The following is a 17,490-nucleotide window of genomic DNA, read 5'->3' on the forward strand; positions in this document are numbered from 1 at the left end:
GTGCCATAGTAATGCCAAACATTAATTAGAAAATCAATTATTCAGAAGGATATTCAGCAGGGAATCGGTAAACTTTGAGACAATACAAGGCTTCTGTTTTTATCAGTGCCAAAACTGTGCAAGTTGAATTATGAGTCAGCAAAGCCTTTATAAGGAAATCTTAAAAGTTCATAAGAGAATGGTAGAAATAATGCAGTCCACAATAAGTAGAATACTCGGTAACGATAGAGACATCAAATGAGCGGTCACATTTTGGGCAATCAATGAGCCTAAGCAAGTCATTGTACTCGGCTGGACCGGAGTCATCTTAATATTTATAGCGGAGATTCAGGACTAAATCAAAACAGCACAAATAGCGCTAAATAGCTAGTACACACACTACCTCTCTAACACGCTCGAACTATAGAAACGTGCCGACGCCAAAAATGACCCAGAGAGCAAAAGACATGCATGAGCTCTAATAAGTAAACCATTTAACTAATGAAAGTGGCAAACCTGGGGGAGGGGGAAATTACATCATAGAAAATGCCATTCATGGAGAGCGATGATGACAGACACAGCAACCCACTAACTGTGCAAAGAGCCATGTCAGTCAGAGCGCACACACACACACAAACACACACACACAGCCTTCTAAATAAACTAATTCATTAATGAAATCAAAACAAAACAATGGTGTTTTGAGCTGGAATGTCCTCCACAAAGAGGTCACGCAGAAATGAACTAATGAGAGATCAGAGATAACGAGTATGGATGGCAGAAAAATTACTCTTCATCCCGAGTATGATGATTCAGTAGCAGTTATCAAGCAGTCACCAAAAAATAAAAAATAAATAAAAATCACTATGCACAATACACAAACACAGGCTACGTTTTTCAACCAAAGCACAAAAAAAGCATTCTGGAGTTACTGTGCTTTTGCTCAGCTACATCTGAAGCCAGCAACTCTCCCACAGCAAACTCCCTTCTCTTCCCACACTGCTAATTCCCTGTGCAGAGCCCAAACACCCAGGAACAGTGCATACTTACAGAGTGCAGCCGGTCATACAGACCAGCATGGATGAAAAAGAGTCTGTGCCCCCCCCAAAAAAAACACACACAGGAGGTGTGGACAGCATCTTCATTCTTAACAGCGGGGCAGACGAGCCAGCCCTCCACCTCGCTGCTCAAAATCCTCCATATCCACTCACACACACATACATACACACACACACACACACTCACTCACCCTCTCGCATTCAACTGGTGACTGAAGCTGCAGCGAGAGCAAGAGTCGCTACTGAAGATCCAGCACAGAGAGGGAGAGAGAGAGGGAGAGAGAGTGGGAGAGAGAGAGATAGTGAGTGTGTGTGTGTGTGCGTGAGAGAGAGAGAGAGAGAGAGAGAGAGAGAAAGAAATAGTATCTGGCATTAAAGATGTGAGCCCTAATGCAACAGCTCACAGTGAGGGTGGGGAAAGAAGCGAAATGTGGAGGGATCTCTGTCAACCAAGCGACCGACCGAGTAGCTGGAGAGGAATTAATCAATGATCCTCCCGGAGAAAGAAAAAGGGTGGAGGAAGGGAAAGAGGGATAAATGAGAGAACTGATTGAATAATAAACACAATGAGAAAAAACAGAAACAGAAACAAAGGGAGAGGAAATAAAAAAGCTTGAGATGAGTCCAACTGATCTAGGAGAGAGGTGGGTGAGTTTAAACGGCATAAAAGAATGAACTGAAAGAAAAAAGGAAAAGTCAGAGAGAGGTGATTCTCTCTCTCTCTGATGCAAGACGAAAGCAAATGGGGGTGGAACCAGAAAAAGAGAGAGAAGACAGAGGGAGGTGGGGGGGAGCAAGAGAAATGCCAATGCCCTACAAGCCTAACTCTAACCCCTCTCTCTCTCTCTCTCTCTCTCTCTGTCTGTCTCTCTCTCTCGCTCACCCCCACCAGTCTGAACACATCACATTTGTACACGTGGTGCACAGAAGGGCAGAGATGGTCCTGAGGATAATTGCTCTCAGGTTAAGCCTGGCTTAGCACACACACTTGGCTAGTGATCAGCTCCACAAAGTAACTACACACTGCTCTGTCGGTTCGGCAACGTCTGCAAAGCCAACAACCTGAATATATCTGTTCTTCCAGTTAACAAAGGTACTAGCAACGTGTCATAACCTTAGACACATGAAAAGTCATGAAGGCAAAAAGCAAAACATAAAGACAAAGTGCTAACCTTGCTTGTTTTTTTAATCAATCCATCAATAAATCCATCCATCCATCAATCAATCAATAATTTGATTGATGAAAGCAGCTACTATTTCAACTCTGAATGCAGCAATTGAATGGCTAGTTGCCACAAAGAGGGGCCACTGATCTCCCACTAATCAATCATACATTGCTATTCATACTGATGGAACATATCCAAGAATCATGATTTTCTCCAACAACAGCTTACATAATAGCTTTAGGCATACGCTAAAACTGTGATTGAAGATGAATGAAAATAAGAGTTGTGCAAGATATTGGCTGTGCTCAGAACGCATTATATATCCTACACACCATAAACCCCCATCAAAATAAACAACAAATATTTCGAGTACGATGCACAGATGACATACTGCTCAGGTTACATTACCAAGAGCAATCTTTGTGGCACTGCACCCCACCGAGAAACACAGTTGTCTGATGATATTGTTCAAATCGAAGCTGATAAATGGACATTTTTTCCATCATTGTGTCTGGAAATGCCTTGTAACTTTCAGAATGTTATAGTTTGTAGTCAGTAAACACAGCAGTCTAACAAAGCCTCAATCTGAGGTGTTAGTCACATATTGAATGCTACACTGTGTACTACAAGGAGCAATAGTAATTGTCATGTTTATCATTTCTTTTCCAATACTTTAGCTCTTCTGCCTGAGATGCTTCCTGTACACTTTAATCCACTCTTCTGGTGACTGGTGTGGGGTTCAGAGTCTCAAATAATTCCACAGGTTTTCTGACCATTCTGTGATTTGTGCAAGTCGGTCTGAGTGTCTCAGTGTTCCATCAGGCTTGTCAAATAATTCACACTCTATGTACCCTTGTCCTCCTGGAAAACCGCTGTGTTCTGCTTAGAACAAGTATAAAAGCAAGATCAGAATCCATTTTTCCGTTCGTTCCTGCTGCTCCACCTGTACGCAGTGTATAACATGGTGCTGCTATCAGTGGATGCGACTAATTCTTTATCCAGAGAGTGCATGTATACAATTAAACACTAGCTCATGTTTAATTATACACCGACCAGGCATAACATTATGACTACCTTCATAACATTGTGTTGGTCCCCCTCTTGCTGGCAAAACAGCCCTGACCCATCATGTGTATTCTGAAACCTTTCTATCAGAACCAGCATTAACTTCTTCAGCAATTTGAGCAACAGTGGTTCGTCTGTTGGATCGGATCACACGGGTCAGCCTTCGCTCCCCACGTCCATCAATGAGTCTTGTCCGCCTATGACCCGGTCACTGGTTCACCACTTTTCCTTCCTTGGACCACTTTTGTCCAAGTCATTTTAAATACATTTTTGAAAACCACAAATCCCCATCCGTTAAAAGCAAGCAAGCAAGAAGCACTATAAGGCCAAAAGACAGACCAATCACACCCATGTGTTACAACAAAGTTGAAAAACGCAGTATTTTGGGCATTACAATTTCTCTTCACTAGAACTAAAAGGTCCAAAGCTGTTCCAGCATGACAATACCCCTGTACACAAAATAAGGACCATGAAGACATGGCATTTCCAGATTGGTGTGGAAAAAGTTGAGTGTCCTGCACAGAGCCCTGACCTCAAGCCGACAGAACACCTTTATAATGAACTGAAACGCAGACTTCTCACTGGACCTCTAGCAGAACATCAGTACCTGATCTCTCTAATGCTCTTGTGGCTGAATGAGCAAATCCCCACAATCACTCTCCAAAATCTAGTGGTCTTCTCAGAAGTGGAACAGCAAAAAGGAACTAAATCTTGTATTAGAAGAAGCCTTTATTATTGCCACATATACATTACAGCACCGTGGAATTCTTTTCTTTACATATCCCAGATGAAGAAGTTGGGGTCAGCAGGGGCAGTTATAATAGAGAACGCCCAACAGTGGAGCTTGGCAGTACTGGGACCTGAACCCCGAGCTTCTGAGCCTTAACCACTTGAACTACCACTGCCCCAATGATAGTAAGTAAGTAAGTAAATTATTAAAAATTGGTGTATTTATGAACAGACACCACAACAACAATCTGAAAAAATGTTAACGTAAGCTCTTTTCCACATCATTTACTCAACACTATACTATTCCGTATGTCTAATAGCACCCTTCATGCCCATTTGAAAGATGAGCTAAATGCCCGTCACTTTCCTTCAAAACATCATGAATTACTCATTCATATTCTTTTTTCCCCCCACTTGTGTCCCAGAGGGGCAAACTCCACAGTCTGATGACGCCAAGTCCATGAACATGAAGAACATTGCATGGTGACAGTGCATCTGCAGCCCAAACAAGCCTGTGGCACTGTAACTGCCTTCTGCCAGACATGCTCAGCTACACACATCCCAGTTTTGACAGCACACAGCAAACACAACACACAAAAACACAGAGAATGAAGAGGCACAGAAAGAAATTCCCATTTTAACTACAACTCCTTTGATTTTGAGCTATCTGTATAATCAGCAGAACTTCTTGCCTCTATAGCACCTTCTTTATTTTGGCTATGACTGCAATACCCCCCCCCCCCCAAACATTTTCATTTTATATTCATTAGTAATTACTGAAATTATTAGAATGCACCCTATACACCATGATACCTAAGGTGCATCATAAAAGCATATCATATAATATCTTGGTCAGATAAGTCCACTGCACCTGTAGGCAGTCAAGCAAGCAAATAAATAAATGACAAGAAAGCTCTACAATGTTTTATATATCAACAGGGTTAAGATTTCATCAGATTATCTTTCATTCACTCGGACAAAATATACTGGGTATATTTCATTTATGGTCTAGATTAGCTCCATAGTAAACAGCTATATCATGTACCACAACCTTTCCTTATGGATTCCAGTCATTCATCCATCTCCCTTTCTCACTCTTTAATTCTCTCCATCATTCCTGCCTCATTGATCATCGTGTGCAGCCGCAGCAGAGGTAAGAGACGAGACTGATCTGATTCACCTGCTCCCCCGACTGCTGAAGTTCTTCCCACAGCCGTACGATTATTGGAGAATCTTTCATGTATGAATCCTCTGCTGCTTTCTGGAGTCTTTTTTTTATGGTATCTAAGGCTGCATCCATAAAGTCCAGTGTTTCCCCACATTAAAGTATATAGTGCATTTAACAGTGGACATCACCACAAGCAGCTTTACAGGAATATGTAAAGTGAGGGAAAATAAATTATAAATCTAAAACACCTAATTTAATATTCAGTGTATTAAGACTTAACCTTACAATCAAATATTGGAAAATATGGACCTGCGTTAAAAAAAATATAAATCAATCTTTCATGTTTCTTTTTAAGTGAAACACCTTACATTATAGATTTCACCAAGAATTGCCCTGCTTTGTGGTCTGCTACATTAACCTTACTAAAAAATCCAATCACAGGGAATGGTTACTTATTTGAGACAAATCTTTGATCTAAGTAATCTCGATCAGTCTCGTGTCCAAGAACTGTATTGAACTCTGTAGGTTTAGTGAACATTAATGAAACTGAAATGCACACACGGCAATTCACGAGAAGAAACGTGAAATAAATGCAGAAACAACAAGGAGAGTGGAGGACGGAGAGATACAGAGGATGATATTAAAAGTAAACTTTATATTCGGTCTGCATTGACCATCACTGTACCAACATTCATATAACACTGAGTGGGTAGAAAGTAAAGATGGGTTCCAGCACTGCAACTCCGGTACGGTCATCAGATATTAATACAACAGGAATTGGCCTTGGCAGCTTTCACTCCAATTGAAAAGCATACCTAATGAAGTAATTCCTGAAAGACCTAAAAGATCAGTGGAGCTGTGAAGCCCTGCAGCACATATCACAGTGTCAAACCCGTCATGGTTTCCAATTTCTGCTTCCCCAGTTATTCCGGCAAACACACAAGTCTCTGTTTGACTTGTTAAGACCAATACAAGCTGCAAATGAACATGAAATTATTATTATTTTTTTTTTAAAAAAAAGCATGCTGAGTGTGCTGTTTATGACGGCTTGACAAAATAGAAAAATAAACAGCTTAAGAAAGTCGGCCGGTTTAATTCCTTTTCTTAAATAAATAAATAAAGTTCGGGGGAAACAGCAGAAAACAAAGCAGTGTACCACTCGTTATTTCATGCTACTGTAGTGAGAAAATCTGGAATTTGGAAAGTGCTCAGCTACACGTGTGGAGTGGAAAACTTCCTAATTTGTCATTCACTTTGAATAAAAGCATATGGCAAAGAAAAAAAAAAAAAAAAAGACTGCAAAATGTAATGTACTTTCTTTTTCGAGGTGGAAAAAGGCTATATCATCTGTCTGTGTGCTGCTGGCCCTGCGTTCTCCTCCCTGAAAGCCAAGCACGCGGTTCCAAGCTGACGAGGAATATGATTGGCATTCGAGAAGAGTTATGCAGAGAAGAGTGCTGTAGACATGTCCTACTGTGAGATAACACACTTAGAGTTAGAAAAGGGAGGCTTAATGGCCATTCAGCATGCAATCAAAATATAACAAATGAATTGTCATAAAGGGAGAGCAGAAGCCCCTCTGGCAGACTGGGGGGTGGTAATAGTCTGTGTGTGTGTGTGTGTGTGTGTGTGTGTGTGGTCTCTTTTATTCATTTGTATTAGTTTGTCTGTTTGTAAAAGAAGAGTTAGGGTTTGTGAAGGTCTCAACATTATGGATATTTTGTTAGCACACAGTACAGAAGATTGGGGTTAGGTATATATACACTACCAGTCAAAAGTTTGGACACACCTTTTAATTCAGTGTTTTTTGTTTAGGGATTTATTTTCTACATTCTAGAACAATACTGGAGATTTCAAAACTATGAAATAACACACATGGACTTAAGTAATCCATATGTAATAACAAAAAACAGTCAGTTGTTATTTTAAGACACGAAGGTCAGGTGTTCTGGAACAGTTCTTGCAAGAACAGTATTGTCAAGTGCATTTGCAAAACCCATCAAGCACCATGATGAAACTGGCTCACATGAAGACCATCCCAGTAAAGCGAGACCAAAACTTACCTCTGCTGCAGAGGAGAAGTTCATTTAGAGTTACCAACCTCAGAAATCACCAATTAACAGCACCTCAGATTAGAGCCGTTATGAAGGCTTTACAGAGCATCAGTAGCAGACAGATCTCAATATCAACTGTTCAAACGTCATTATTGTGTATTTCGGCTGCCTTCAGTCTTCAGCATAGAAAGAAATAAACATCAGGAAAAACCATGGAATTAGAAGGTGTGTCCAAACTTTTGATTGGTAGTGTGTATATATATATATATATATATATATATATATATATATATATATATATATATATATATAAAACAAACAAGTCCATAAGTTCATATAAACAAGAGAGTAATATAAGAAAGTAAATATGTGCTAAGGTGGTTAGGGTGTCAGTTTTAGTCACAGTGTAGGACTGAACAACCATTGGACTTTTTCAAAATACCATAATGACTCTATAACTACCATAGAACTATACAAATATTTCACAAGGCCTCCCTCTAAACTCTGAAATCATAAAACCCCTGAAAACCATTTGGCTGTGTAAGTCGCTACTGTAAACATTTACATTTATAGCATTTGGCCCTTATCCAGAGCGACTTACATTTATCTCATTTATACAGCTGAGCAGTTGAGGGTTATGGGCCTTGCTCCAGGGCCCAGCAGCGGCAGCCTGATGGACCTGGGATGCAAACTCTCAACATTCTGACCACTAGTCCAACAGCTTAACCACTGAGCTACCATGTCAGCATAAACACGTGACACTGCTAGCTCTGCTGCCACTAAGAAAATTGTTTGGAACTTTATTAGAAACAACACAGAGAGGTACACTGACATGCTCATCAGCACTAAAGAGTGTTTATAGTGAATATATGCATCACCACCAGCCGCTGTGTGTTTAAAAGGTTTTATTTAACACCACAAACCCATTACATTTTTTAGACTAGGTGATCATACCATAAAAATGTGGAATTGCAGCCCCCCTAGTGTGTATCTGAGCATTACTTCCTACATTTTTCCCATACAGAGCTTTTCCCACAATGCATTAGACAGCTCTCTGGGCATCTGCTAGTCTGATTAAAGACACAAAACTAAACCCAATCTGCCCTCTGCTGCTTTACCCTGCTCACACACTCATTCCACCCCAACTACCTTCTCTCTCTCTCTCTCTCACACACACACACACTCTCGCTCACACAAACACACTCTCACTCTCTCTCTCACACACACACACTCTCACTCTCTCTCTCACACACACACACTCTCTCTCTCTCTCACACACACACACACACACATTCTCGCTCACACAAACACACTCTCACTCTCTCTCTCTCTCTCTCTCTCTCACACACACACACAAACACACTCTCTCTCTCACACACACACACACACACACACACACACACACTCTCTCGCTCACACAAACACACTCTCACTCTCTCTCTCACACACACACACTCTCACTCTCTCTCTCACACACACACACTCACTCTCTCTCTCACACACACACACACACACACACATTCTCGCTCACACAAACACTCTCACTCTCTCTCTCACACACACACACAAACACACTCTCTCTCTCACACACACACTCACACACAACACACACACTCTCTCACACACACAAACACACTCTCACTCTCTCTCTCACACACACTCTTACACACAACACTCTCTCTCTCTCTCACACACACACACTCACACACAACACACTCTCTCTCTCTCTCACACACACACAACACACTCTCTCTCTCTCACACACACACACTCACACACAACACACTCTCTCTCTCTCACACACACACACAAACACACTCTCACTCTCTCTCTCACACACACATACACACACACTTACACACAACACACTCTCTCTCTCTCTCACACACACATACACACACACTCTCACACACACTCTCTCTCTCTCTCTCACACACAACACACACACACTCTCACACACAACACACACACTCTCTCTCTCTCACACACACATACACACACACTCTCACACACAACACACACACTCTCTCTCTCTCTCTCTCTCACACACACACACCCACTCTTACTCTCACACTCTCTCTCTCTCTCTCTCTCTCTCTCTCACACACACACACCCACTCTTACTCTCACACTCTCTCTCTCTCTCTCTCTCTCTCTCTCTCACACACACACACCCACTCTTACTCTCACACTCTCTCTCTCTCTCTTTCTCAAATACAATCAAATTACCAAATTAACACTAACAAAATAACACTGCATTTCAGTAGAGTCAATAAATGTATTAAACCATTCCTCTCACTTCAATACATTTAATTTGGAGGAACAACCTGAGAATAATTTGATCTAGAAATGTCATGTAGCATTAACGAGGAAATGAATTCAATCGGCCATTAAAAAAAAAAAAAAAAAAAAAAAAAAAAAAAAAATCATCGATGCTGCCTTATCATTAGGCAATTTTTTTTTCTTATTTAGAACAATTCTGCTCATGCTGGCAGCACAAACGCTTTACATGGTAAAGGCTGCCAGACTGAAACTACGGAGCGAAAGCGAGTGTGAAATCTCACATGGATTTCAGCGTTGTTGTATGAGACCGGGTGTGTGACTGAGCAAACGAGCTCTCTCTGTGTTACACACTGCAGCTCATCACTCTCACACTCTTACTCAACGATCAGCTCCAGTGAACTAAACCTGCACTGTATATAAAGAGCAAACCTGTGGGGTCTGTTACACGGCTGACTTTAAAGGCTGGTTAGCGTTCGATCAAAGTTATCACACTAAATAACTCTGGTTTAAAACATGCCTTAAACAAACCAAAGCTGTTCCTTCTATACTCCTTCCCTGCGTCCCTCCTATACTTCTGTCACCTAGAGCTTAAAATAAAATACTACAGCATGTTGGAACTCCCACTCTGGGCATTATTTTTTAATAACCGCACACCTCATGTTGTAGTTCTGCAAATAAAATAAATCATGGCTTTAGTAACTAATGTACTCATACTAATAAACTCACTGACAGGGATGAGACGGAGAGAGAGAGAACGAGAGAGAGAAAGACGGAGAGAGAGAGTGAGAGAGAGAGAGAGAGAGAGAGAGAGAGAGAGTAAGAGAGAGAGAATGAGAGAGAGAGACAGGGCGAGCGAGAGAGAGAAAGAGACGAAGAGAGAGAGAATGAGAGAGACACAGTGGGGGGGAGACATTGAGAGAGAGACACAGGGAGGGAGAGAGAGAGAGAGACACAGGGAGGGGGGAGGGAGAGAGACAAAGAGAGACACACAGGGAGGGAGAGAGAGAAATAGAGAGAGGGAGAGAGAGAGAGACAGGGAGGGGGGGGAGAGAGACAGGGAGAGACACACAGGGAGGGAGAGAGAGAAATAGAGAGAGGGAGAGAGAGAGAGAGAGAGAGAGACAGAGAGAGACACACAGGGAAGGAGAGAGAGGGAGAGAGAGAGAGAGAGCGAGAGAGAGAGAGAGAGAGAGAGAGAGAGAGATGGAGGGCGGAGGGAGAGAGACAGAGAGAGACACACAGGGAGGGAGAGAGAGAAATAGAGAGAGGGAGAGAGAGAGAGAGAGAGACACAGGGAGGGGGGGAGAGACGGGGGGGAGGGAGAGAGACAGAGGGAGGGAAAGAGTGAAGGAGAGAGAGAGAGGGAGAGAGAGAGAGAGAGAGAGAGAGAGAGAGAGAGAGACAGGGAGGGGGGGAGACAGAGAGAGACACAGGGAGGAAGAGAGAGAAATAGAGAGAGGGAGAGAGAGAGAGAGAGACAGAGAGAGAGAGAGAGAGAGAGACAAGGGGGGAGACAGAGAGAGACACACAGGGAGGGAAAGAGAGGGAGAGAGAGAGAGAGAGAGACACACAGGGAGGGAGAGAGAGAAATAGAGAGAGGGAGAGAGAGAGAGAGAGAGAGAGAGAGAGAGAGACACGGGGGGGAGACAGAGAGAGACACACAGGGAGGGAGAGAGAGAAATAGAGAGAGGGAGAGAGAGAGAGACACAGGGAGGGGGGGAGAGACGGGGGGAGGGAGAGAGACAGAGAGAGACACACAGGGAGGGAAAGAGAGGGAGAGAGAGAGAGAGAGAGAGACACAGGGAGGGGGGAGGGAGAGAGACAGAGAGAGACACACAGGGAGGGAGAGAGAGAAATAGAGAGAGGGAGAGAGAGAGAGAGAGAGAGAGAGAGAGAGAGAGAGAGAGAGAGACAAGGGGGGAGACAGAGAGAGACACACAGGGAGGGAAAGAGAGGGAGAGAGAGAGAGAGACACACAGGGAGGAAGAGAGAGAAATAGAGAGAGGGAGAGAGAGAGAGAGAGAGAGAGAGAGACACACACACACGGGGGGGGACAGAGAGAGACACACAGGGAGGGAGAGAGAGAAATAGAGAGAGAGAGAGAGACACAGGGGGGGACAGAGAGAGACACACAGGGAGGAAGAGAGAGAAATAGAGAGAGGGAGAGAGAGAGAGAGAGAGAGAGAGAGAGAGAGAGACAGGGAGGGGGGGAGACAGAGAGAGACACACAGGGAGGAAGAGAGAGAAATAGAGAGAGGGAGAGAGAGAGAGAGAGAGAGAGAGAGACAGGGAGGGGGGGAGACAGAGAGAGACACACAGGGAGGGAGAGAGAGAAATAGAGAGTGAGAGGGAGAGAGAGAGGCAGAAGGTGTTCAGTGTAAGTGGTTATTATAGGGCTGTGGTAGATAAGATCAGTGATATTACTGTGCTGGGGCATTTTCCAGAGTGTTAATTAATTACAGGGAAGAATTAAAATTGCCCGGGTGTCCTGTCTCAGCTCGTGTACACGTGATCAGGACTGAGAGAATTAATGTGAGTGTTTTTATATGAGCGAGTGTTTACTGACTCACTCTTACTGCACACGCTCTTCATCTACAGAGGAGAGAGCATTAATCTTAACTGTGTTTCACAGCTTCATAACCACACTGTACTACTGAACTGCAGACTCTGCAATGTCAACATGCTCACTCTCACTGACATCTCTCTCTCTCTCTATTTCTCTCTCTCCCTCCCTGTGTCTCTCTCCCTCTCCCCCTCCCTGTGTCTCTCTCTCTCTCTCTCCCTCTCTCTATTTCTCTCTCTCCCTCCCTGTCTCTCTCTCTCTGTCTCTCTCCCTCCCCCCCTCCCTGTGTCTCTCTCTCTCTCTCTCTCTCTCTCTATTTCTCTCTCTCCCTCCCTCTCTCTGTCTCTCTCACTGACATCTCTCTCTCTCTCTCTCTCTCTCTATTTCTCTCTCCCTCCCTGTGTCTCTCTCTCTCTCTCTCTCTCTCTCTCTCTCTCTATTTCTCTCTCTCCCTCCCTCTCTCTGTCTCTCTCACTGACATCTCTCTCTCTCTCTCTCTCTATTTCTCTCTCCCTCCCTGTGTCTCTCTCTCAATGTCTCCCCCCCACTGTGTCTCTCTCTCTCTTTCTCTCTCTCTCCCTCCCTGTGTGTCCCTCTCTGTGTCTCTCCCCCCTCCCTGTGTGTCTCTCTCAGTGCCCCCCCCAGGGTAGCCATGCAGATCATTTCATAACTCTTTCCCATCTTTTTTTTACTAGTACAGCCATATTTTCCTTCCTGTTTGCACCACTTCAAAACTTGCACGGGCTTTGAGAATATTTGGACCAGTTAAGGTCATATCCTTCAGCATCTTGACACAGTAGATGCCACTACAGCAGATTCTTACACATGACATGACTATTTCATGTTAATTTGCCTTTTATCTATGCGTTTTTAATATGCAGTTGCTCAAAGAAAATGTTGCTGATGTTTGCATTTGCTATTTATTTCCTTCTAAATTTACACCACTGGGGTGAAGGTTGCACCATTACATTTCTCAATTTTTTAACAAAAATAACCTTTAAACTTGCTGCAGTGTCGTATATCGTTCCTAATGACAGTAATGCTAATAGCAAGTCGCACAATGTATTATAATAACAAACAAAATGAAGCCTCGTCCATCCACCCTAACATCACCACTTCACTGTTTCACTGTTACATACTGGTCTGGTCCCAGTATCAGACTGAGTGGTATATTTGTAGGCAGCCAAGCTTCAGAGAAATAAATCCCACAGCGTCCTACCACGCATTTCAGGAAAAAATCTTTGCAAGATCAGCACAAATACAAAAACTAACACAGGTGCCCAGTATATCTTAGAAAGACCATCAAGCCCTATTACTCCATCTCTCTCTCTCTCTCCCTCTCTCTCTCACACACACACACAAGAATATACCACAATCCATCAGACCTTCTTAGACATAAACTCTCTAAGTGTACTAAAACCACCAGATCTCTCTTCTTCTTCAGGTCTCAGGCAACATCACTGACATCAGTGTCATGCTCTCAGAGTCACCACTCATCCACAACATTATAAAGTAGACATCATTATTAATCATAAGTTTCTGACCTGTCTGAGAATCGATTAGCTCGGTATCTGCAGTGACCTAGTTTCACAATTCCTCAAAAAAGCTTCACATGAGTCAAATCACAGAATCAACAGTAAATAACCAATGTACAGGGCAACACAATCAACACACAAGTGCAGCACCATTCCAAATATCATTAACACGCTATTACACAAAGACAGGTGGTATTAATAACTAAGATGTGAAGAGAAAACAAAAATGAAGGCTTCACACTGTACCTGCAACTGAGTTGGGTCTGGGCAACATGAGGCTGGAGGAGTTCTGTGTTGGATAGTGGACCGGTCCCTCAGCGTTAAACCCTGATGATGCCACGGACCCTGCTTTTGCCGTGGCTGCATTTCTGATGGCCCCAGAGACTTCTGTGAAGGAAGTGGGCACTTCTTCTTCGGCCACAGGAGAGCAGGTTTCTGTGCGCATGGTGGGCGGAGCCAGCGCATGATGGCCGGTGATCCTCACACTGCCCTCTTTACTCCACTCCAGACTGGACCCGTCATTCTCAGAGGAGCTGGTGATCGTAGCTGCACAAGAAAGAGTACATAAAGAAAGGGTTTCAGAAAGCTTGCTTGCTTGTGTTTTGGAGATGGAATTGAAAAAGGATGAATAATTTGCTAGAAAACACAAACTGAAGTCATCTTATTGGATGTACCTACAAGTCTGGTTAGCACAAGCCAATTGTGCAAATCAAACCTGCAAAATCTCTGGGGGCATCAGATTTATTACAATCTTTCTAAAAGAACCGAGGTGTGCCACGATTCCCCAAGACAATTCCTCTTACACGCCTAGGCAAGATGCTGAACTGAAATGGGTTTCTCTTTTTTGCCAGCAATCACTTCAGCAAAAACAATCAGAAAACTGTATTCTCCAGTGAAAAACTTAGCTGCATGTGTCCAGATGACTCTCAGGCGACCTTGCAGGTTAGAACCTAGAATTTCTGTCCATGGGTATATTACTCAACCTTATAAATCAATTGATGGACCTTGCAGAGTTTCATAAAGGCATTCACTTACTTCCCTGTGCTTAGCAGGTGCCAGTGCTATTTAGATCAGATGGCAGCTTAACTGATACTCAATAGTCAGCACCTAGCCCCTGTTTGAATTCATTTACAAAATTCTGGGAGTAGTATTTATTTATACTTTCCTTTCTTCCATAATTCATTTCCTGATTCAATCACTCACTCATTGAATAAATGAGTTCCCCAGTAAAAAAAAAAAAAAGGGGTCTAGTGATGCCCCTGGGCCTAGACCTGAAAGCTACTAAAAAATCTCTGGAGGAAACTGAAGCAGGCTGTGCACAATGTGATGGATCCAAAATGTTTTCGCAAGAAAGACTGGGAAAATATTGGCAGGTCAAGATATGCATAAGAACATCATAATAAATCCTGTTATCCTTTCCTGTTTTCTCAGACTGCCTAAAAAGCTGGAAAAAGACGGACCTGCCAAAATAAATAAATAAATAAATAAATAAAAATCCCTGATACTCTTCCAACTACAGGGAGCAATCATTTCCTGTCATGTGCTATCTCTATCTTTCATTCTCTCCTCTCCATCAGGCTTTCTGGATTGTAAAAAGGATATCGAGGACTTCCTGCTTCGAACACTTGTTATGGACATCACAGAAGCCTACCATAATACAAAACCAATTGAAAGAGGAAAGAGATTCTGTAGTAAGGAGTCTATTAAAACGTGACGTCATTACAAACGTAACGTGTTGGATAATTAGTATTCAAAATACTGTTAAAGATCACATGAACGGCAAACTGATGGCATCTTTTTGCCTACGCAAATATTCCATAGAAGTGCATTTCTCTGTACTCTAGGCAAATAAAAAGCTTCTTCCTAATTAATAATATGTGGATGTGTGGAGTCCTTGAGAAAATTTCTATGCAGAATCATCTACTTCTGAGAGGAAACTTTAATCTTGGGTATCAGAGAGCAAGGGGTGCTGGAGTTCAGCTTTTCATTACAAAGCCCAAGAAAAAATCCTCCATCACCTAGCAATAAAAAAAAAAATCTAACCACCATCTTCTCTCTCTTCCTACAGCAAGTCTTTATCTCCTTTTCCCCCTCTCTCACTGTACACAGATTTAATTAATGCTTCGGTGTGTTATCTCATCGCACAACTCTGACATTGTGAACAGTGCTAAAGCGGTAAGTAGTACACTAGAATTGCAGCAATTTCATCTTGATTGTTATTAGCATAAACGTCTTTTGACACTTGCCAGATGTTAGATACAAGAAAACTGCTCACTTAGTTGTAACCATTGGCGCGATTATACAACCGATTTATTGAAATGACACCTAGTACAAACATCTCTATACCTTTTAAAAGTAAATATCTGTGCAAAAGTAATAATAATAATAATAATAATAATAATAATAATAATAATAATAATAATAATAATAATAATAATAATAATAATAATAATAATAATAATAATAATAATAATAATAATAATAATAATAATAATAATAATAATAATAATAATAATAATAAGACTGCAATCGAACCTAATCTGAAAAAATAAAAATAAAGAAATAAATATCATGGCACACTAGCAACAGACTTCTATACATATCCTTCCACATACATACTGGGAAAAAATAAAAACTCTTAATATTACTTTTAGAAGTCCGCAAGCTATGACAGCAGCCACATGAAAGCATCACAGATGTCTTGCAGATGTGTTATTTTGCATAAATTTGTCATTTAGGTCTGGGTAGCAGTGTAGAAATGTTGCATAAGAGTTTCTCTGTATATAGATGCTTAAAGCACTCTTTATGCACATGAAAATGAACTTACATTAAAAAAAAAAATGTTACAGAAGCTCTTACGTTTCATAACATTATTAAGGGGAAAAAATATATATATATTTTCCCCAGCAGTAGCACGGATGATCTCCATTACCATGTCTCGACAACAATACACAGCTAATAGAAGATTGATCCTATACCCCCGTGAAGTAGAATAACTAAGCCAAAGAACAATAAAACCTCATATACAGGGTTTGAATGTCAGAGTGTCCTAATAGAATTTGTGAATGTAGCTGGGAACTGCCAGAGAGACTGTTGCTGGCAGAAGAGAACAGTGTGTGTGTGTGTGTGTGTGTGTGTGTGTGTACATCATTCTTGAATAAAGCTGAGAGCTGATAACGGTGGTGCTGCAGAGCTGCAGAGGTTGAAAAAATTAGAGTGTGTGTGTGTGTGTTACCTATAATGCCGCTGTCCTTGCTCTCAAGCGTGGAGCTGGGGCTGGTGATTGTGCCGCTGGGGCTGCGCTGGCTGGCATTGGGACGAGTGGAGCTGTTGTTCAGAGTGGAGCATGGGCTGTCTGTACACGCAGACGCTGTACTACTGGTCAGAGTGGAGCAAGGACTCACCCCCTGAATTACTGAGCCCTACACACACACACACACACACACACACACACACACACACACACACACACACACACACACAGAGAGAGAGAGAAGCTTTTAAGCTTTGATGTTTTATGCACACACACACTGTTAAATCCGATCATGTAAGCACTGGTATCTTTTTCAGCTTTCTGATAATACTGAGAGAGAGAGAGAGAGAGAGAGAGAGAGAGAGAAAGAGAGAAGCAAGGGAGACAGAAAAGACTTCATGACTACAGAGGAATGGTCTACAAAATTAAGCTCAGAGATAAATATCAAAGCCTTGCACCAATAAACTACATGCCGATCAACAGATTCCCTTTTGAGGCGAGCGCCGAGAGTTCACGTTGAGTTCAGCCTTTTTTCACACTCCAAACAGATCCAGCAACATCCACTGTTTGAGCAAATAAATCAGCTTCTCATTAGTCACACAGAGACACATGTTTGGAGTAAGATCACTCACCACGT

General features: G+C 42.2%; 1 protein-coding gene across 5 annotated transcripts in view; it reads right to left on the minus strand.

Annotated features, from left to right (window-relative positions):
• Nucleotides 1-17,490, minus strand: part of tanc1b (tetratricopeptide repeat, ankyrin repeat and coiled-coil containing 1b) — a 131,370-nt gene that overhangs the window by 34,794 nt on the left and 79,086 nt on the right. For 3 of the 5 annotated variants that reach the window (XM_058392995.1, XM_058392994.1, XM_058392993.1), the window contains 2 exons: nt 16,836-17,022; nt 13,847-14,146 (listed from right to left, as the gene is read on the minus strand). In XM_058392995.1, coding sequence (XP_058248978.1) covers nt 13,847-14,146; nt 16,836-17,022 — 487 coding nt within the window. The other 2 variants (XM_058392996.1, XM_058392997.1) reach the window with 2 other exon arrangements.

This window comes from Hemibagrus wyckioides, linkage group LG06, assembly GCF_019097595.1.
Source record: "Hemibagrus wyckioides isolate EC202008001 linkage group LG06, SWU_Hwy_1.0, whole genome shotgun sequence".
Classification (NCBI taxonomy): Eukaryota; Metazoa; Chordata; class Actinopteri; order Siluriformes; family Bagridae; genus Hemibagrus; species Hemibagrus wyckioides.